General features: G+C 51.8%; 1 protein-coding gene across 1 annotated transcript in view; it reads right to left on the bottom strand.

Moving 5' to 3' along the window:
- The window catches only part of PHGDH (phosphoglycerate dehydrogenase), a 31,144-nt gene extending 9,585 nt beyond the window's left edge, over window positions 1-21,559 (bottom strand). The window contains exons 1-5 of the mRNA XM_059375892.1: window positions 21,288-21,559; window positions 13,986-14,137; window positions 12,249-12,314; window positions 7,907-7,961; window positions 7,708-7,806 (exon numbers count right to left, since the gene is read on the bottom strand). Coding sequence (XP_059231875.1) covers window positions 7,708-7,806; window positions 7,907-7,961; window positions 12,249-12,314; window positions 13,986-14,137; window positions 21,288-21,425 — 510 coding nt within the window. The 5' untranslated portion in view covers window positions 21,426-21,559. The remainder of the gene's footprint in view (window positions 1-7,707; window positions 7,807-7,906; window positions 7,962-12,248; window positions 12,315-13,985; window positions 14,138-21,287) is intronic.
- Between the last annotated feature and the right edge of the window lie 1,257 nt (window positions 21,560-22,816).

Raw genomic sequence — 22,816 nt, 5'->3', positions numbered from 1 at the left:
GGGGGTACAAACTCCGTCAGCCTCACGGAACTCCGGGGGTACAAACTCCGTCAGCCTCACGGAACTCCGGGGGTACAAACTCCGTCAGCCTCACGGAACTCTGGGGGTACAAACTCCGTCAGCCTCACGGAACTTGCCAAAGGTCATCCGATACAAGCGAGGGCAAAAAGGAAAGTCGGGAAGCCAAAGCTCAGAAGAAAGGTCATGTAGTTGTAGCGATTAATGGCAAACATTCCTTTAGCATTTACTGTGTGTTAGGGGCTTTCAACTCAGACCCAATGGATTAGGCCCTAGGATTTCCCCGTTTTACAGTTGAGGAAACTAAGGCAGAGAGGTGAGACGATTTAGCCAAGGTCGCAAAGCTGGGAGATGGTCAAGGGGGGACAAGAACCACCGTTTGGCCCCGAGAGCCTGCACCCCGAGTGCCCATCCCCCAAATGTGGGGCGAGGTCAGGAGGCTCCCAGCCCCACCTGAGAAAACAGGGGTGCAGTAGATAGCAACAGTCTTGGGTGCCGGTCACACATCTCCCCAACAAGGGCAAGGCATTAGAGATGACCACGTCCACACCAGCAGCTGGGAAGAATCCATAACCAGCCAGGAAGTATCTGGACCTCTCGTTACGGCAAACACTTAATCCACTTTCTGTGTGGCCTATGGGGGAGGCTCCCCCCAGGGCTCTCTCCATCAGCTGGGTCCACGTCAGCCACACTGACTGCGGGGACAGAGGTGGGGGAAGCATTACAATCTCAAAGGCATCACTCTCCTCAAGAAGGCAAGACAGCCAACTGACCTGGACAGAACTACAGGCGCCAAGGTACGGACACTGAACCAGGAGGCCCAGACCTGAGTCCTCAGTCCGAAAAGTAAAGGAGCTGGCTGAGTGATTTCAGAGTCATCCCCTGCTCCGACACTCAACAACTCAGTGTTCCTTGAAAAGGCAGTTCCCTTAACTCTAAAAGGTTACAGGTGAATCCTAGAATGTTCAGAGGTGGCCAGGGATTGAACAAGAACAAACCAACCCCACAGAAAGCAGGTCATCTCTGTGTGGTGGAATTCATTTTTTTTTTTTTCTCCCTTAGGCTTTCCTGGGGTTTGCAACATTACCCCTGCTCATCCTGATTCTCTTTGCTGGGGAAGAAAAAAGTCAACTTAAAAAATAAAGGCAAAGAGTATTTCTATGTAAAATTCAGCCCTTCCAGAGAGGACACGGATGTGGTTATGAAGGAGGTATAGCTTTTGGACCATAGGGGGAGAGGCTGTAGGATCTCAAGCTCCTGACCACCACAGTTCCCGTGGCCATTCCCCTCAGCTGTAACCCACTCATTTCAGCTGGGACAATGAAGCGTCCAGGCGAGGAGAGAGGATCCCAGGACCCCTGCCCGGACTCCTCCATGTCGTCTTTGGCCACCGGCTCAGAGGCCGCCCGGAACAATGGCCCCCTTCATCTCTAATCCAGATGTTCTTTGTTCATGTGAGTAGGAAGAGGAGGGGAGATACCAGCAGAGGTCACAAAGCCGAGCCCGATGGAGGCGAGTCCACCCTACTCTGGGTCTTCCAGGCTCTCAGGAGCCAAGAAACAACATGGAGCCACGGAGAGGAAGGGTCCTGAGGGCCGAGCCGGGCCCGGTGGCCCAGTGGCGGGTGCCTGCAGCTAATGGGAAGCACATGGGCCAGAAGGAGACACGCGTCTCCCACAGTGGTCAAAAGGCTGTGACTCGGCTTGCTTTCTCTTGCTCACCTGCAGAGAACTGCAGGGAAGAATTTGACTGAGAAAACTCTTTTCATTTTTCACTGGAGATACCCTGAGCAGATGGGAGCCAAACACCGCCAGGAGCTGGGATTCTTACACCAGGAGACCATGTTGCAGAGACTGGAAAGAGTAGCATTGGGCTCAGGAGACCAGTGTCTGAGTAGGGTCCTGACATGTCCTGGGAAGGGTCAGAAGTCCCGATCCACGGAAGGTGGAACAATTGCGGATATGGACCATCCGAAGACTATCCTTATAGAGAAGCCTAGGGAGGCCCACGGAGGGGTTCCCCACTTGAACCCCAGCCTCAGGACAGACTCCTGATGCTGGGCAGCCGGGGAACCCTAGCTTTTCCAGAGGTACTCCAGAGCCACCTCCTAGTTGGAATCGTAGAAAGCAGCCTTGAGAGGCTGACCACGGCTGCCCTGGGCCCTCTGGCTTGGCAGTAGATGCCGGAGGAAGAGGGGGCCTTCATGGTAAGGAGGCTCCAACAACGGAGCCGAACTATCACACCCTCTCACCACCTCTGGTCAAGTCTTTCGGCTTAGGATTCAAACTCTCTCCCCTTCACACAATGAAATCTTAAATGGAAACCCAATCTAAAAACTGACCAAAGAGGCAGAGGTGAAGGCCCAGAAGCCCCATCACCTACTATCTTTCTCTAGGGTTCCCTCGCTGTGTCCCTAAGGTACTTTCTAGAACTTGAGGCTCTGGGACGAACTTAAAAAAAAAAAAAAAAAAAAAAAATCAGTACTCTAGGGCAGTAGGAATTCTAGTTACCAGACTAGGTGATAGGAGCTGCCATCCTGGGGAGCTACTATCCTGAGTAAGGCTGAGCACAGTGACCTTTTAACCAACGTGCATCAGGAACAAAGACGGTGGTGGTGATGCAGGACAAAGGGTACCAGACGGGAGGTCAGGAGACCTGGACTTTAAGCTGGATTCCATCATTTACCAGTCCTATTATCTTGAACCTATCGTAAAAGCGTCCTGGGCCTCAGTTTCCTTGTATGTAAGCCTGGGGTAAGGATACTGACGCCACACGGGTCACTGTGAGCACAGTAACTGACACAGCAGACCTCAGTAAACACTGCTGGGCCTGAAAGAATCAGGGACACCTGGCATCTCGGCCTCAATGTCCATCCCTCTGGGCCAACTTTGGATTCATCACAACACTGGCCTCCAAGAAACTGGTAAGAGATGCTGGCCTGCTCCTCACAGAAGACCTTCGTAAGAGAACACAAGGCTCAGCTCCTGGCTGGCTTGGGCCTGTTAGCTTAGGCCAAGACATTCTAGGGGCCATGCCAGCCTGCATGAGCTGTGTCTTCAAAGTGTAGAACCTGTTCTTCAGCAACATGATTGAGAAAAAGCTTCAGGCAGAAGGAACGCCATACGGCCTCAGGCTCGGATGACTCAGACCACCAGCAGGCTACAGGCTGCCAGAATCCTCCTGAAACCCCAGCTCTGTCCCCTCTGGGCCATGTGGCTCAGAGCACGCCAGCAGGTGCTCTCAGATGGCCCATGAAGATTCCTTTCCAGGCCTGTGCCAGTTGGGAGGGGCAGCCTCGGTAGGCTCTCCTCCAACCAACCCCACCACACACCCCGGATACCGCTGGGGAGCTGGGTGGCTAAGCTCCCTAGCAGAGCTAAGGCCTAGGATCCCTACTTCCCTGAGGGACTGGATAGTGACAAAGAAAGAACAGGGGGTGGGCGCCTGGGTGGCTCAGTGGGTTAAGCCTCTGCCTTCAGCTCAGGTCATGATCTCAGGGTCCTGGGATTGAGCCCCACATCGGGCTCTCTGCTCAGCAGGGAGCCTGCTTCCCCCTTTCTTTCTGCCTGCTTCTCTACTTGTGATCTCTATCAAATAAATAAATAAAATATTTTAAAAAGAAAGAAAGAAAGAAAGGACGGGGGGGCAGTCCATCCCCAACATCTGAGCACAAAAGCATCTCTGCCGATCGCTCCTGTCGCACAAAGGGGTCCACTCTTAAATCACGGTACTCTGGAAGGGGTCAGATGTTAGTCTCCCATTAACAGACTTACTAGAGATTAACAGCCTGGGTGAGAGCCTGGGGGAGATCCCAGGGCCAGGAAGGGAAGACGGTAATACGGATGACCTTCACGTGCTTTGCAGCGATCCCCGAGCCAGAACGACTCAGGGCTCCCTATGCCGCCTAGGGATAGGGAGTTCTCCCAAGTTTAATTACAGAGTTCTCCCAAGTTTCTGTAACAAACCACAGTCCTTAATAATTTTGCTCTATTTCCTATGGCCACACCGAGAACTCGCTGCTAAAGACCATTTCACAGATAAAGAAACCTGTAGCCCATAGGCAATGATGCGTGCTTGGAGACATCAGAGCTTTCAAGCCACCTGCTTCTTCCTCTCTGCCAATGCTCACTGCTCTTCCTCACATGCTGGCCAAGTGTTTAACCAGGCTCGGGTGGGACACTCACTCTCTCCGTTCCATCTGGGGCCAGCTCTGGCTGCAGCTCTGTCCCCAGCTCTGTCCCCTCTGCCTTATACCTGCTGGTCCTCCTTGGATCCACTCCTCAGACGTCATGACTCTTCTACAGACTGCCCGTTAGCTATCTATCAAGTCACAATGGGGCTTCAGTGACCCCAGTGCCTTCAACCTTCCTTAGGAAGTAGACAAGAGCTTCTCACCACCACCTTCCATCTCCGGAGCTTGCAGTCTCACAGAGTATGTGAGAGTCTGACATGTACAGAGCATGAGGAAGGTCACCTTCCTTGTTCTGGAAGCCATACTTCTTTTAATGTGGCCAAAATTCACATTACCTTTTCTATCAGCCATGCCACCATTAACCACACTGCATTTTTGTCAACCAAAGGTCTCCTGCCCTAGGAAAACTTTTTAACAACACCTCTATATCGAATATGTGTTTAGTTGCTGTTGGGGCTCATTTTAGGGCACTTATGGGGATTCTAGCTAAATTTCTTATTAGCATCGCCAATCATTCTAGCCTTCTTATCTCTTAGGATCTGATTCCACGCTATTAAGAATTACCCACGTCTACCTGCTTCCTGCCCCCCAGGCCGTTGATGAAAACAGTGGAGAAGGCAGAGCCCTGCACTGTCCTATACCATCTCCCTCCAGATTGAGACAGAGCTATCCTTCAGCCAGTTACTAATCCTTTAGCACCAAGCTCATAGTCTCCACCTTAACCTCAAGGGTATCATGAAAGATCTCATCAATGTCTTACTCAAGTCCAAATTTCCAAACAATGTAAATGTCCATTCTTGAGGAAATGGCCAAATAAAAAGCAATTTGTCCACACAACAGAATTCCATGCAATAGTTTACAAATATGGTAAATTTATTTGTTCTAAGACATACATTTTTATCTTAACACCATAAATATTCTATTTTCTATAGGCATAGGATCCCTCTAGAGGCAAAGCACTGTATGCATTCCATGTAAATGCAGAGAAAAAAGTCTGAGATGATACACACCAAACTGGTGTTACCTGTGACACCAGGACTAGGGTGGTAATCAAGGAGATAAGAATCTATATTTCAATTTTTGTGAGGATTTATTCACATCTTACATGACTAAAATACAATTTTAAAGACTTTATTTATTTCAGAGAGTACACAAGAGGGAGTAAGATCAGAGGGAGAAGCAGACTCCCCACTGAGCTGGGACCCTCATGTGGGACTCGATCCTGGGACTCCAGGATCATGACCTGAGCCAAAGGCCAGTTGCTTAACCAACTGAGCCATGCAGGGGCCCTAAATCATCCAGTTATGAAGTTATAAGAGCCCTAAGAATGACCCTGATCAATCAGTTTAATACTGGTTTTCAAAGAGAGAACAAGGGCGATTTGAAACAACCTGAGCTTAGCAAACACTTATCATTGTTTCCTGCCTGGACACTGATAAACCATCTCTTTCAAGATGGTTCAAGAATCTTCCTCCCTTGCCCTTTAGAAAACCTTGCTCTTCCCCACAGCTCAAATACCAACGGAGGAGCTCTGGATGATGTCATTCAGTCATCCGTCTGCCCCGAGGCAAAATTCATCTGGACCCAGAAAGGTTAGGGAGCTCAGTCAAAGTGCCACCTGGGCCACTCCGAAACGACCAGGACTGCTGGCAGGGTCGGGGGGTGGAGGGTGGTGGTGACCACTCCAAGGCATGTTTCCCTGCCTTACAAAGATCACATCCCAGAAGCAAGACAGCCTACAGTGAACCCCCCGGAGACATCTGGACAGAAGAACCCGCAGGGAGTGGCGAGGTGCTGCGGCGGACAAAACCACCCACCCCCTCAAAGCCGCGCCGGGAATGTGGTTGGGTGGTACCTGGTCGGCCCAGACACCAGGATTCACATTCAGGAGCAAGCACCAGACCTCTCTGAACAGAACACATGCCCCAGGGCTGAGGACCCGCCTCCCTCCTTGGGCCGCTCAGAAGCCCGCCGCAGCTGCTGAGTTGCTGAACGGGGCCGGATGAGCAAAGAAGGTGACCAGTCACCTCCACAACTTAGGAAATGAGGTGAGGCTTTCTTTCTGGGTAAGTCACTGGCCCAAAGTTTCAAGTTCCTGAGAATAAAGGCTCCCAGGGAGCCAGCAGAAGCCGTGGGGAAAGGGGAGCCGTGTCTTCCCCCAAGTCTCTGTGTCCTTAGCAAGGCCCTCCCGTTTGTCTACTGCACTCGGAGTGTACTTAACCGCAGGCCTCTGCTTTTTGAGGATCAGAATTCTCTGTGAGCTAAGCCTTTCCCTCAATCCCTCACAAAAGAGGAAGGAAAAGCGCTCCTTGTGAAGCTGGGCACCTGGCCAGCCCTGCACAGGAGGGCATGGCTTTGGTTTGTCCTCATGATCAGTGTGGATCCTGCGGGGCCTCCTCCCCCTCTTCCAGGGATCTAGAAAAATGTGCTGAGGCTGAGGAAAGTGGTCTGGCCAGCATAAATAAATGTGGTGGGGGAGCAGGGACAGGATGGGGAGGAAGATGCTCAATGCGGTATCACGGGAAGCCTATCTGGGCTCTTGTCTACCTTCCATTTGCTGGAGGCCTGCGCAAGAACGGACCAACTGCCGACGTCAATATAAAATTAAGGATTATCTCTAAGGTTCCTTTGAACTCTTATGAAGCTGGGCCGACACGTAGAAAGGGAGGAAGAAGAGGAGAAAGGGGAAATGCCATTGCAGCTCTATGTCAACTTTCCTAGAAATGATCTGGTGTCAAAACTCTTCTTTCTGTTTCACGAAAGCCTTCCCGGCCGCACTTTGAACACACCATCCCCCCAAGAGCGAACAGCGAACCAGGAGAGAACAAGGAGATGTCCACAGGCACTCCTGGCCACCCCATCACCGGCCCCAACGGGTTGTCTCCTGTGGCTCTACGGCCTCCCCCTTTGCAAGGTCTCCTGAATGGGCCTCAGGGGGTGACAACCCTCCCTCGACCAAAAGAACCACGGAGTTCCCAGAACAGGATGAAAGCGGGTCCTAGGAGGAAACGAACGGGTCAGGGAGGATTTCTGAGCAATAGGTGAGGTGATGGAGCCACCACACCTTAACACCATCTCACAGCATTCACACCATCACCGCTCTGTCCGTCCGCACCGTGGCACGGAGCTAGAAGATGGATGAAGGACTGCTCTGCCAGAAGGCTGCACATTTGCTCCTGTTTCTCTGAATTATCACAGGCAACAGACACAGGCAAACAAAGAGCCCTTGTGGCAGGCGAGGAAAAAGATGGGCAGGCTGCATGACCCCACAGCTCTGCTGGGACCCAGAGCTGAGGAACCTCCCCCAAGCGCGCCCAGACTTTGAGTTCAGGTGTCCAGAACAGCAGCCAACACTCCCCTCCCCAGCGCCCACACCGACTTCATCAGGGACTCTGAAGGACGGTCAGAGCCTCCGAGGAAAAAGCCTTCACCTTCTCTCAAGCATAGCTGCCCCTCCCCAGGAAGCCCCAGGTCCGAGGGGTTCACCAACCTCTTACCTTCATCCCAAAGGACTGCATCCGGGTGGCCACCTCTCTTCCAATTCTACCCAGGCCAAGAATTCCCAGGATCTTTCCATTTAGCTCTGTTCCCATGAACTGCAACCAGAGAAGCAAAAGGAGAAGTGGCTGAAGTGAGCACCACGAGTGGGACCTCGGCCGCTGAGCCGGGAGGGACAAGGCAAGGCTAACCACTCACCTTCTTCCGTTCCCATTTGCCGTCCTTCATGGAAGCCGTCGCCTGGGGAATCTGCCTGCAAGGACAGACACAGGCTCAGTGGGCCCATGCAGGAGGCTTGTGACATGAGGTCTGCACAGTGCCCCCCTCTGACGGTCATTCCCCCAAGCTCAGGCTGGGTCTGCAGCTCAGGGGCAGAGACACGGAGGAGGGTCAAGGGAATTCAGCAGAGGGAAACCCATCAGCGAGACCTGATGTGGAAGCCCTGGAATTTTTGTCTCCAGCTCCCAGGGGTCTGGGACAAGGCTCTGATTCTACCCCAACCACTGAGGGACTCCAGGCTGGTAAAAAGAGCCAACCCTCCAGGGCTTGTGGGTTAATGAAATGGGGGTACCGAGGGGCTCTGATAACATCAGGTGCTCCAGAAGTCCAAGGATTCTTGCTTTGCTCTTCCATCCAAGGCCGCAACCTACACTCTCCACTGTATCAGCGGACAACTGAGAACTTACTCTTCCTTGGGAGTTTCTTAAGCCCCAGCGGTCTAAGGCTCAGCTGGGTGGGTGGGTGAGTCCCAAATCCATAGCAGCTCCTGTCCCAAAGCAGCTCCCTCCCCAGCCCATCTCCTCCTCTTGGTTAACATGGGGGTCCTAATGCCTGCTCTATTTCAGACACTCCATGAGAAATGCTTAAACACACTTTAGCCCATGTCAAGCTCACCCCAACTGCACGGAGAGACAACTGGGGCTTCAACCTTGTACAGCACCATCCCACCGGAAGTAGCTGAATGGACCCAGAGCCGAGGACGTCCCTGGCACAGTCAGCCTCCCAAGTACGTAAAAGCAGTCCTTCCTCCCAGCCACAAACTCAAGGGTGGCACGTGTACACGTATGTACACGTGTGCGTGTGGTAAGGAGGGGGAGACTCCAACATACTGTTTCCATGCTCCATCTCCCTGAGATCTTACGTGGGGAAGAAGTTCCATCCCGTTGCTCTGCCCATCAGGCCCCAGGAGAGGGTCCTTGTGTCAGCCATGTCCCAAGCGCAATGACTTGTCTGAGGAAGTGCTCCCTGCTCAGCAAAGCGAGCCTGCTCCTCTGCCCCTGACCAAGGGAGACAGGGCCCAACCGCCTCCTCCCAGGCCTGGCTCACGCTCTGCCCTCCTGGGTCCACAGTGCCATCTGAGAGGGCAGGTGGCACTGGACATCCCCAGCTCCCTCCAGCTGCTCATGGGTCCTCTCCAGCCCTTAGCACTTCAGGGTGCTTGCTCACCAGGCCTCTGGGGAGGACGATGAGGTGGGCAAGGGGCTTACCGAGAACCCAGTGGCAGCCATCCTGACTTACAGAAAGAGAAGGTAAAGCAAGTGAGATGAAAGCTATGTAGGTTGCCTTCCCTTCTCTCTCTTTCTGTGTCACTGTTGTTCCCCTGCACTCCAGGAGCTTCTGCCGTCTGTTCAAAGTCCCCCAGTGTGAGGCCCATCCAGGCCCTCCCTCCACCCACATTGCTCAATGCTCTCAAGCTTCCAGCCACAGCGCCCACTCTGCTGTCACTGCCCTGCTGGGAAAGCAGTCCAAGCAGACACACGAGAAGGTACGACAGACTGGCCATACCTCCTTTTATTTATTTATTTGTCAGACAGAGAAAGAGTGCGCACAAGTAGGGGGAGCAGCAGAAGAAGGAGAAGCAGACTCCCTGCTGAGCAGGGTGTGGAGCATGGGGCTCGATCCCAGGACCCCTGAGATCATGTCACGACCTGAGCTGAAGGCAGATACTTAACTGACTGAGCCACCCAGATGTCCCGAGGCCATTCCTACTTAATAAGGTGCTTGGTTCTTAATTTTGATGCATCTCTGATGAGTGAAATTGTTGCATAAGAGGTTAGAAATGGGGCATTTCCTTGAAATCATTCCACTTTATTTTTATTTTTTAAAATTTTATTTATTTATTTGTCCTATATAGAGAGAGAGAGCACAAGCAGAGGGAGCAGCAGGCAGAAGTAGACTCCCTGCTAAGCAAGGAGCCCAATGTGGGACTTGATCCCAGGACCCTGAAACCATGACCTGAGCCAAAGGCAGATGCTTAACTGACTAAACCACCCAGGTGTGCCCTTTACCTATTCTCTTAAATAAAGCTGGTCCTGGAATAGGACAAAAATCATTCCTGGCTCCCAAGTCTTCCCTTCCATCTCCAGAAAAAGAGTAATAAGAGAATTAATGAGATGGAGAGCTACAGATCAGTCACTCAAAAACAGAAACAAAAACACCACTGAATTTGACAGCACAAGTGAAACCAGCGCTTGAGGCTTCTCCAGGGGAAATCCATCCAGCCCAGATGTTCTGGAAGATTCACACAGCCAGCTCACGGGCCCCTTCCAGGCTTGGTCCCTTCCACTGTGCACACTGGCCCTGCTCCTCCCTTTCTCCAGTTTCCTCTTCTCTTCACAGGATGGTGAGTAGCAGTGAATACTCAGGAGCTCAGGTAGAAATCTTGGGGAGGAGTTAGAACAAAGGTCAACTCCTGCAGACCCTGTCCCTGAAGGGGGGAGAACAAGTCTCGAGAGGGGAAAAGAATAATTTCTCAGCCCCAGAAGTTTCAGGCCCAAGAGATGTAGAGTCCTGGTTGCCTGGGTCCCTCCGTTTAAGGACTGAGGGTCTGTGAAGGGACCTAGCGGACTCCCTGCCCTCCCCACTGACAGCAAAATGGTTTATTCAACATCAGTCCTCAATACAGTCATTCTACTGTCCAATACGAGAAGACTCACGCCCATTCTGTGCCATACCCAGTGGTTCCTAGGCTGTCCCCCTCTACTCAAGAGGCCGACACCCCCAGAATTCCTGCTGCAAGAGCAAGACATTTGACCATCTGGATTCCCTTGTGTTAAGAATCCACAAGTAGGGGGGCGCCTGGGTGGCTCAGTTGGTTGAGTGACTGCCTTCGGTTCAGATCATGATCCTCAAGTCCCAGGATTGAGTCCCATATCGGGCTCCCTGCTCAGCGGGGAGTCTGCTTCTGCTGCTGACCCCTCTCTTCTCATGCTCGCGCTCTCCCTCTCTTTCTCTCTATCAAATAAATAAATAAAATCTTAAAAAAAAAAAAAAGAATCCACGGGTAAGTACAGCTTTTACTCCATTCTATCACAATAAAGATATGTAAAGCCAGCAACAGAGGTAAGCCCTGGAAGTCAGGGCAATCAGTGAGGGACACGGCCCAGCCAGGGAACCCAGAGAGAGCTTCCTAGATGAACTAACAGTCAGTCGAGCTTAATCTTAAAGAATAAGAGTTACCCAGGGGTGCCTGGGTGGCTTAGTTGGTTAACCATCTGCCTCCAGCTCAGGTCATGATCCCAGGGTTCTGGGATGGAGGCCCGCAACCAGCTCCCAGCTCAGCGGAGAGCCTGCTTTTCCCTCTGCCTCTGCCTGCCTCTTTGCCTACTTGTGCTATCTCTCTGTCAAATAAATAAATAAAATCTTAAAAAAAAAAAAAGAATAAGAGTTACTCGGATAAAGATGATGGGGAAGACTGTAGTTAAAAATCATGTATCAATAACTCAATGTTAGTTCATTGACTGTGGCCAATTTACTCTACTAATGTCTGATATTAATAATAGGGAAGACTGGGGATGAGGTGTGTGGGCCCTTCTACTATCTTTACAACTTTTCTTTACATCTAAAGCTCCCCCCAAAAAAAGTTTATTATAAAAATCCCCATGCCATATTTCACTCCATCCCAACTAAATACAAGTTTCTGGGGTGCAGGCCAGGCATGAGCATTTTTTTAAGCTCCCAGGTGATATCAATGTGCAGCAAAGTCTGGGAACCTCTGGGGTATGAGAAGTCTCTGAGGTACAGAGGCTGGTACCTTTTGGCATTAATTCACTCAAAAAATGTTCCGAACTAAATAAAAAATGTTGAGCGCTGTTTCTGTTTTCTACCTACGTGAAGTTGGATTTTTAATAATGAGTATGATAAAAATAAAGTACTGGAAAGACTCAGGGGAAAAAAAAAAAAAAAGATGAGGAGGAGGAATATTCCAGGGAGCAGAAACCGCATGCTCAAGGTTTAGAGGTTCAAGAAGCCAGAGGATGGCGTGGACCGCAGGACATGCCTGAGGAGGAGGAAAGACAACACCACAAAGGAGCAGCCACGCCAAGCGCCCCTCCCCCACCCGATCCCTTCTCCAGAAGCCACCTGACCTTCGTGTGCCAGAACAGGGTATCAAGTGTTTCATAAAGGACGGGTGGCCTGGAAGGTTCTTGGCAGTGCACACGGTGCCCAGCCAAAGTGTTTCCACCCTTCTCCAGGTCATTTTGTTTGGGGACACAGGGACGCACCAGAGGCTGGTTCTGCTGGGAAGACGGGGACTTACCTAGCCAGGCACATGATCATCCCGCAGGTGAGCTCCGCAGCACTGAGGCTGTTCCCATTGGGGGTGCTAAAGAGGGAAGAAGGAAGGAGACATCAGTGGGTCCAGACCCCATATTCCCATTCCTGTCCGGACGAAACCCCCACCCTAAGCCTCCTACCTGGGCTCTCTGATGGACACCTGTCCTAATCCCAGGGCTGGAGGGAAAACCCCCACCCTGGCTTTATGTTGTCACAGCCGAGGGACTCCAGTTAGGGAAACACAGCCGGCCTCTCTCCCCAAGCTCACTTCTCCCAAGGCAGAGAAGTGCCTCACTTGATTGGGAGATACATGTGTGGCTCAGCATTTTGTTTTCCTCCTGTTTCAGGATCCACTTGCATATGGGGAACACAGATTCCCGCTGCTCGGAGCCGTCACTCGTCCTGAGGCCGCGCCCCTCTCAAATTCAGGTCAGCCCACTGCCCACACACCTTCAGCAAGCTGCCCAGCCTGGGTTCTGTCAGCAACAAAGCTGGGATTTTTAGCTCCACCTGTCTGACTTCTCCTCCTATCTCTCAGCAAGTTCTGAGGCGAGAAAGCTTCCTAACACCTCACCGCGCGGGGCCATGCTGACTCGGCCCACTTCACAGAAAGGAGAGTAGAGCTGAAACCCATGAAATTATTTTCCCTTTCTCAAAGGCTCTTTTGTTTGTTTGCTTGTTTTGGAATAATTTATTAACAGACATGTTCACCCTCCTTTTTCCGCCATTGGATCTTTTCACCTCTGGAAATGAAGGTTACAAGGAGCGAAAAGTCAAGAGATCTTATCCTCCCCCCCCAAAAATAAAATAAGGCAAGAGAAAAGAAAAGAGAAGTCCAACATGGACTTCTCGGAGTCCATCCTTGTACCTAGCTTCCTGTCTAACCCTGCGAGCCGGCTGTCCTGGGATGCAGGAGGGGTTGCAGCGCTGGGGGGCGCTGCCTCCATACCCAGGCCAAGAGGGTAGGAAGGGCTGCCATTCCACCTTCCCTCGGCTGGGTGTTCACCTCAGCCCCAAGACCAATGAACTCCTACGCTATAGGAGAAGTGGAGGCAAGGGAGGGAACGGTTTTGAGGACACTGAGCCTCCCAAGGGAAGAGGATGGGCTTGGGGACCAAGAAGCGGGCTCCAATTACCTTGCCACACCATCTACGTGCCAGACGGGAACAAGCAGATGTGTGGGTGAGGCCTGGCGTGCAAGTGACAACCTCTGCACTGAGTTTCTGCAAAAACCGTTCTAGGGAGGACGCTTTCCCTCTAGGTACCGGAGTGTGAAAAGAAAAATGGGGGTCCTGGTTGCCGAAGGGCGAGGGGCCGTGAGGAAGGGAAAGAATGCAGAGCCACTCAGAGGGCAAATGCCGTGTACCTGCCTGGGGCAGGTGACCAAGCAAGCCAGAGCTAACCGAACACCGGGCTCCAGCCAGAAAAACAGAGAGTGCTGGGGCAGGAAATGCAGCTAAATTCACTAATGTTCTGATTCCCAACCAGGCTGCAGTTCAAATGTCTGCAGAGCAGGTTTGTGAAGGGATCTGAGATCACAAAGGGAGCCTCCTTGTCTAGAACCTGGGGAAACCCAACGCTGTGAGCGCGAACCACCTCACGCTAGACTCAGCCTGGCCCAGGCATCCTTGTGGATGACCCCGCCTTCTCGAATCGAAGAGCTCCCCTCCCCCTGCACGGTGAGCCTCCACCCTCACCCCTGCTGAGCTCCACGACTTACTTCATGACCAGGACACCCTTCCTGGTGGCAGCCTCCAAGTCCACGTTGTCCACGCCCGTGCCCGCCCTGCCCACCACTTGGAGCTTCTCAGCGGCGTTGATGACATCCGCAGTCACCTTCGTGGCCGAGCGGACGATGAGGCCTTCACAGTCCTGAGGCAAAAGAAACATCTGGATCCACAGTGGGTCCTCAAGACCTCCTAGCCCCTCTTTGTCCAAAGTGAGTGTTCCTGCATGCTGGCTGGGTGGATAGCTTCAGAGAAAGGAAGCAGATGGCAACCACACCCAGCAGGGATGCCAGCAGGCAGGCCTGGGGTCAAATCCAAGCCCCATCCCCTATGAGCTACGACCCTGAGACGAGGTCTCCTCACTTGTGTGAGGAGGAAATGAGAAAGGACAGGTACAGCCAGACACGCACTCTGCCTCATGCCCAGTGGACAGCACCTCCACCATCGGACACGGTGAAGCGGAAGGGGTGAGGTGGGACTGAACTCTACTTTGAAAGCCCCAATGACCAGCACACGGAAGGCACTCAGTAAGTCCTGGCCGGCTGAATAACTAAGACATGAACAAAAGACAAACTGTTGAAAGAAAGACACTTCCTATAATAGAGTCCGAAGTAAGGGCGGGAAGGGAGAACAATTAAACTGGTCTATAGCTGCTCAGATACGCCAGCAATTTTGGACTCAAAGTATACATATGCGAAAAATAGGTACTTTCCGGATTCATCATAGCTGCTTTTCTTGGGCTAAGCTAGCCCCCAAGACAGTCTTTCCTAGGCTGATCCAGAATCCAGTGACATCTTCTCAGAATAAGGATGTTGTTGGACTGAACACCCAAGGAGAGTCCCCAAGAAATGGAGAGCAAGCAAGGACACGCTCTGTCCCAAAATGGCTGTCCAAGGTTGGTAAGGAAGCAGGTGTTGTTGCAAAAGCAGCAAGGCCTGACCGCCAGGACGCTGGGGTTGTGGTCACGGTGCTAAGTCACCCCACCCCCACTCCTCGTCTTCATTTATAAAAGAAGAGGGTTGGAACCCTCGGGTCATTCCCACGTCTGATCTGACACCAATGATGTAAACACATCTCTGCCATTTCCACAGAGAGCCAGATGCAGGACCCCTCCCAGTCTCCCCAAGCCCTTTCAGGACTGCAGTTCGGAAACAGAGCCTCAGAACGTGACGCTCCGAACAACACTGATAGGCCTCTGGTCCGACTCTGGTCCGACTCCATTTCACAGATGAGACACTGAAGCCCACCAAGATTAAGGATGCCCATGTCCCCTGCTCCTGCCCTTTCCACACCCTCCTGCCATCTACTAGGTGTCTGATCAGTATGCATCCGGCATCATGCTAGACTCGTCAAGCCAAGATGAAGAAGTCACAGCTTACCCTTCAAGAGGCTCACAGTGCCAGACACCCCAAAACTCACAAGTACACATGTATGCTGTGACTTCAGAACATACAAGGCCACGGACATGGAAAGGTTAGAGCAACCAAACAGGAGCCACCCCATCTGGGCTGACTGCCAACACTGGCCAAGGCCAGGGAAATCTTGAGGGTGCTTGGAATTCCTCCCTATAAAGCAGCCTAGTTGAACATCAGCCAATGCCTGGGCAGCCGGGGACAAGGCTGACTGTCCCACATTCAAGTCCACCGCACTTGGCTCCAAAGAAAAGGCTCCCCCTGCCTGGCCCCCTACTACCAACTTGGCAAGGCACAGTCAACTTCTCTTCCATGAAACCTTTACCAACAACTCTGGACTCAGTATCACACCCTCCCCTCACCTTTCAATCATCTGTTTTACGTTCAGGTGTCCTCTGTCTGATCTCCAATTCGGTCTCCTCATCTATATTTTATATCTCTAAAGCAGGATTATCTCTGTAGCTGATGCTAAAACACTGCACTGAATACATGAATTCAGCGATTTGAGAGGCTGGTGGAAACCTACCCTCATCATTCTCCACACACCACCTTCCTTCCCTAAATAATTCAAACACGTAACATGATCAAAAATCAACCATGGGAAATACCTTCTCTTGACTGTGATAAGGAGGCATCAGATCTATATGACAGCACTCAAGAGTTTTATGAGCATAAGAATAAGGAGTGAGACAGGAGAAAAATGTTCTGAAACTGACAAATTGATCAAGAGAACTAGATAGGCACCTGAAAAACAGACCCATGTATGTCTGGGACAGACAAACAGACCCATATATGCCAAACTGATGGGGAAAGGAAGAGCTATGCAGTAAAAGGTATTAGGAAAAAACCTCTCCACAGATTTTTAAAAATCCAGAAGAATTAAAGAATTTTTTTTAAGTAATAAGCATTAGTAGAAAATGTAAGGGTATATTTTTATGATCTCAGGATAGGTAAGCTTTATAAGGAAGGCATAAATCCCAGAAAGCATAAAAGAAAATACTGATAAATTTGATACTGATAACTTTTCAAATGTCAATTTTTTTTTTCTTTTTTAAGTAAGCTCTAGGACCCATGACCCCCAAAGATCAAAGAGTTGCATGCTCTAGGGGCGCCTCGGTGGCTCAGTGGGTTAATCCTCTGCCTTCCTTCAGCTCAGGTCATGATCTCAGGGTCCTGGGATCAAGCTCTACCCACATCAGGCTCTCTGCTCAGCGGGGAGCCTGCTTTCCCCCCCCTCTCTCTGCCTGCCTCTCTGCCTACTTGTGATCTCTCTCTCTGTGTCAAATAATTAAAATCAAATCTTAAAAGAAAAAAAAAGAGTCGCATGCTCTACCAATTTTCAAATGTAAATTTCTCCTGGAAAAGATCCCATAAACAAAGTTAGACAAGTGATAGGCTTAAAATGGGTGAAAATCCTTGCACTACACATGACAGAACAAAGACTCATCACCAAAAATAATCAAGGCTTCCTATAAATCATTTCTTTAAATGCTGAGGATCCCAGTGTAAAAACGGGCGAAGGTCCAAGTAGGCAATACAAAGAAAGTAGGAGAAATACAAAGTGGCCAGTAATTTATAAAGACACTTAAACTGCTAGATATCAAGAAAACAAATTTTGGGGGCACCTGGGTGGCCCAGTCGGTGAAGCGTATGCCTTGGGCTCAGGTCATGATCCCACGGTCTTGAGATCGAGTCCCAGCATCAGGCTTCCTGCTCAGCGGGGAGTCTACTTCTTCTCCTTCCCAGTCATGGTGGGTTTTTTTGCTATCTCTCTCTCTCAAATAAATAAATAAAATCTTTTAAAAATAATAAAATGTCGATTTTAAAACGTGGGATTTTTCAGGCATCATATTGACAAAATGAAAAATGGTAATAGTCAATGTCGGTGAGAGTGCAGGGAAAAAGGATTATAAATTGCACAACCCAGAAAGAGCAATTTGGTGGTGTGCGAGCACATTTTCACGGTGCATTCCTTCACCGCCAGCTCTGGCACCTTGGGTCACTGGTAACACCCTGAGGATGTCAAGCTTCCTTGGAAATGATCAGTCCAGAACCAAGGGCCAACTGACAAGAAGCAGGCCTGGAGCAGGACCACCCAAAGGGTCACGATCTTCTCACCTTGGCGCTCTAGTATCAAGTTCCTGAGCCCAAATCTGAGGCCCAAGTCCTATTCTGAGGGGCCCCAAGAATCTGGCCTCCTTGAATGCTTTCTCCAAAAGCCACCACCATCCTCCCCAAACCTTAGGAATCTGTATTCCAAAGTGGGGGCTGCAGGCTCTCCAGGACCCTACCACAAGCTCGCAGGCCTAGGACAAGCACAGAAATATCACGACTAGCCTTGAACAGGCCCAGCCTTGACGCTTACTCTGAAGTAATCTTACTTTGAAGCCAGAAGTCTCAAGAATCTCCAGTCGGACCAGTAGAGATGTTCATTCACATCTCCCCTGTCCCAAGCAGGGAATCTGCCTTTGGAGACTCCCCTTCAGTCGATCTGGACCCACACTGAGCGTGACATCCCACCTGCCAGGACCCACTAGCTTTCAAGGTCTCCTAACACTCTGCCACCCCCAACTCATTCAATTGCATCACCAATTGATACATGCGATTAGCACATAGTGGTGACCCCTCAAAACACGTTCCTCCTCCCCCCATACCATACCCTCCTCAGGTCACAGCATCCATCCAGGCTTGGCCCCAAGCTGCCTGTTCCTCTATTCTACTTATGCAAACTGTGGGCCTTGGCACACCCTCCCACATCCTCAGTGCTGTCTGCGACTTTCTTTTCCCGTGTCCTGCAGGCCATTTTGGCCCCTCTCAAAACCTCACCCATTCTGCTCTCAACTGCTCTCCGCAGCTGCCTTAGAGCTGGAAAATGGCCACTCTTCTGCTGGATCTATAGTTGTTCCAGAAAAACTATGCTAACTCAGTAGTAGAAAGCCCTTCACATCTCTCAAGTTCAAACACGCTTCCTTTCCCAAGGACGACAGACTTGGCCCTGAGGGGGACTCCAGCATGGCGGGTGCCTCTAACTTAAATCAGACACAAAGCCAAATTCTCCAGGTCATTGTTACCCAGCTAGGCAATGTGGGAAGCAACTGTTTGGCACAATATGCTTGTTTCTGATTTAGTCAATGTCTATTTAACTTCTGCAAATTAAGCCCTAGTGCAAGGGCTCAGAACTTGCTAATTTTTTTCAAAGATTCATTTATTTTTAGCTTGGAGAGAAGGAGAGTGCACACACTGGGGCAGGAGCAGGGGCAGAGGGAGAAAAAGAATCCTCAAGCTGAGAGTCCAAGAGTTTTGTGAATTCTGAACACGATGCTCCACTGTTCCAAGTCACTGTTTTCCAAACTTTTTTGACTAAGACTTATAGTAAGAAACTTATGTTTAAGTCGTGATTTTTATACTCACAAACCACACAGGCACCACCACTACCCATATAACTGAAATAAATTTCAGGGCACCCTACTGAGCCTATCTGCCTCACTTCCAGATAGTTCTTATTTTGTTTTTTAAAATGCTAATCACGACCCAGTGAACCAACATCACTACCCACCAATGTGCGATGAGTCCCTTGGAGTCTGAAAAGCACCATTCTCAACTGGGGGGGCGGGGGGTGGGGGAGGTGTAACTGTACTTCCAGACCACAGAGTGAGCAAGAGCAGACCCTATCTGCCCAGAACACCGAGGTGTGGGAACAGAGGCCAGGCCTGGGCAGGCAATGTGCTCAAGAGTCCAGCAGTATTAAAGATTTCAGTGGGCAAAGGCAAGGGGCACTAAGGCGGACACCTCTCCACCCAGAATGAAAAGACACAGTGTGGACATGTGGCCCCTCCAGCAGGCTGCCCAGGTAGGCTATCCTGCATTCTGAAGCGAATGTTTTACAAAGACAGACGGAAGGCTGGGGGCTCCCCTCACAGCCCAGCCATGACACCAGCCAGCAGACAAACACTCCTTCCTCCTCTCCTGCTTGGAGTTTTCAGTGCCTTTAAAATGTCCTCCAAGTTGTAGGCCAGACTCCAGCAACCCATCCAGCCAACTTTCCAACTTCATGGACCCCCCCCCCCCCCCCCCCCCCCTCCCCCCCCCCCGCCCCCCCCCCCCCCCCCCCACTGCTGGAGAGGGCTCCCTTTCTTCTCAGTTCTGCCTTTATCCCACCTGCCCACCCCCCTAGAAACCATACAAATTCAGATTTCTAATTTCCACAAGAAAGCTGCAAATCCCCAAGTGAAGCCACTCTCCCAACCTGGTGCTCTGGCGGAGGTGAGGGTCAGAGGCAGCTCTAGAGGCCAAGGCACTGCCTTCTGGCCATTGCCCTGAGCCAAGGCCACTGACAACACGCATACAAACGAGGAGGGGACAAGCAGAAGGTGCCTGCTTCCCATCCATCCTACTCCAAGGATCAGGTCGTGACCCCGTCTTCCCCCCCAATTTGGGTTAATCATCCCCCTTTTCTCTACTTTTAGAGCAGCAGAGCAGGCAGGGGCTAGGCTGCTGGGTGGTCTCCCTTGGCACTCAAGTACTGTGCCACCTGTTCAATCCTGGGGTGTCCTGGGGGTGTTGGTCAGGCTCCCTAACTAGTCCACAAGCTTCCTGAAGGCAGGGACTCAGATGCTTCTCTAAGTACAGGGCAGTAGGGGACTTACTCTCTTAAGTACTCAGATACAGCACCATGGCGGTGGAGGGGGTGTGGGTGGGGGGCCTCATCGTGGAGAAACACGGCAGCAGATATAAGGGAGCACAGTTTCCACGTGGTTCCGGCACAGCTGCCTCTGTGGTGTCATTCAAGGGGCCCTCTGGGAAGAAAATGGAGGGGGTGGAAGTGGGCGGGGTCGAGCGAGGTTAGTAGTAGGCGGCAGAGCAGGGCTGTGGGAGAGAGAATCCACTGAACGTGGGACATCAGCCCCCGGCGTGCTGGGTGCGGGAACTGGAGTCACGAGCTCACTAAGTAAATGTCCTGCACGAGGCCACCTTACAAACATGGGAGAGAAACCTCACAAGTCTTACAAACAGGACCCTTAGAACAGGGAGAGAAAGATCTGAAGTAGAGGGCGGCAACGATGCAGCACGACAAACTGATACATGCCTGAGAACGATTTGCCAAGAAACATAATTTTCCTGGGGGCGTTTGGGATCGGAGTCTGATTCCTGACCAGCGACTGAGGCCAACGGTGGGGCAGGCGGGCAGGAACTAAGCCCGAATCCCTGAGAGGGGGCGGGAGGGTGCTGCGTGGGCGGCCAGGGGACCTCCGGCGCCCCTCGCCTGCCCCCTACCCCCACTTCCTCCGACGACTCCCTGGAGGCCGAGGGGCGGGGAAAACGCGCGGCGGTCTTGCATCAGACGAAAAGCGGGTACGGCGTTTGCTGCCCTAGCCCGGCCGCCTTGCCTGCAGCCTCTCCAGCTGCCACGAGACAGGCTGGGGCCCCTGGGAAAGCTGGACTCGGCCAGACTAAGGAGGACTTAGTCCGGGAAGGATCGCGGGTCCCTGGGCTCCCCGCGCGGAAGCCCCTTTGGTGCCCCTTCCCCCCGCCGTGCAGGGCTGCCAGGGCCACTGTGCGCGAAGGCTCCGGGGAGGCGCGCGCTGGCATCCCGCGGGCAGCCCGCGGGCAGCCCGCGAGGCCAGCTGGAGCAGCCTGCACTTTGCAGCGCTCGCGGGAGGCCAGCTAACGTGAAACACGCGGTTGCAAACTGAACGCAAAGTCTGCATCCTGCAGCTCGCCGCAGTTTGCTTCTCCCTCCCCCAGCCCCCAATCTCGGGAGGCCCCAGGATAGACTGGAACCGGGGACGGGGAGTGGGGGCGGGGCGCGCTGGCCCCGGCGCGGGCCGGCGGGTTTCGGCAGGAGATGCCAACGAACCCTTGTCCCTCTCCCGCTCGTCCTACCTGCAGCTCGGCTATCAGCTCCTCTTTGCTCAGGTTCTGCTTCTCCACCACCTGCAGCCCTCCATCTTGCAGGATCTTCCGGCAGCAAGGGTCCAGGCTATCACTGATGAGCACTTTCCGCAGATTTGCAAAGGCCATTGCTGGAGTCGGCCTCGGAGTCGGCCGCTTGCTCGCGGGGCAGAAGCACCTAAGACGCTGTAGTTCCGGCTACCGGGCTGGTGTAACTGGGCAGGATTCTTGAGCTCCCGCTCCCCTTTTATCTCCCCCTTCTGCTCCTACCGCCCCCTTCTGATTGGACGAAAATACTCTAACTCTCGGAGACTCCGCCTCCTCCTCGAGGCTCGAGCCTTCAGTTCCCCGCCCACTTTATTATTCTCCCGCGATGAATTTCTCAATCTCAGCGAAAGCCGTTGCCTACACCTGGTGAACATGGAAACACAATTTGCGCTGACTAGCTGATTCCTATCTCACCCTGAGAGAAATGTTTCAGGTTCACTTCTTTCTTCCGAAGAACGTATTCAGTAATTCCTTCACAAGCGTTTACTGCGCGCATCTGTTATGTGCAAGGCACCGTCCTGGATACTGAAGGGGCTGGGACATCTTCCGGTGGGCTGACACCGAGGGTACCAAAGGCAGACCGGAAAATTACATAGTGAAAACCAGTAAGAAACTCCCTGAGACCTCACAAAGCAGTGCTTAATTACAAATGAACGATGCCTTGAGAATTATGCGTTTGAAAGAGAACAGGGACCAGGATGCATTCAGAGCAGCCAGAATTTGCGTTCAAGCTCCCCAAGTTCCTCTTCCTCCACTTTCTTTCTAATTAGGAAAAGACAAAAGGATGTATGAAGTCAGTCTGATCTAATTTGTATATGACCAAGGAGACACTTCCCAGCTCTTAACTCCTTTATGTTTAAACCCCACAACAAAACGTGCCTATCCTATGCCCCTCTTTCTAGAAATACTAGCCGGGGTGGTGGGGGGGGGGGGGAATCCATTTGGGGTTATTTAAGGCCCTCTAGGATCAGAAGCAGAGGAGAAGCAGGCATGCTCCTAGGTGAATGAGAATTCAGTTTATCCAGCAGTGAGCTGTCCTCAGCCAGTGTGCGCCCTGGTCCTGAGAAACACCCAGCTTCGCCTGGGAGCACCAAGAAGGCTTCCAGCAATGCTGCCTTTCATAAGACACTCTGATGCTCCTAGAAGGGCAGGTCTCTGAGAAGACCTGAGGATATGGTGATAAGTAAAATATTATCTGCCTTCAAGCTGTTCTTTGTCAATTGTCTAATCTTGAAATAACCAGGGAGAGAAGAAGTGACATTTACAGAGGCCCAGGGCGTGAAGACTAGCTGAAGGAGATGCCTAGGGGTCCCAGAAACCAAAGTGCAGAAAGGTCAGGCTGCCCAGCAGGGGCCTTGCCCTGGGAAGGAGTTGAACCACACTCCAAAGTAATAGAGTGGCCCAAGTGACTTTTTAGGTGGGATCTGCTTACACTAGCTGAGCTGAACTCTGGCACTGCTAATGGAGATAAT

The sequence above is a fragment of the Mustela nigripes genome, chromosome 14 (assembly GCF_022355385.1).
Source record: "Mustela nigripes isolate SB6536 chromosome 14, MUSNIG.SB6536, whole genome shotgun sequence".
Taxonomy (NCBI): domain Eukaryota; kingdom Metazoa; phylum Chordata; class Mammalia; order Carnivora; family Mustelidae; genus Mustela; species Mustela nigripes.
This window is presented reverse-complemented; position numbering and strand designations above follow the sequence as displayed.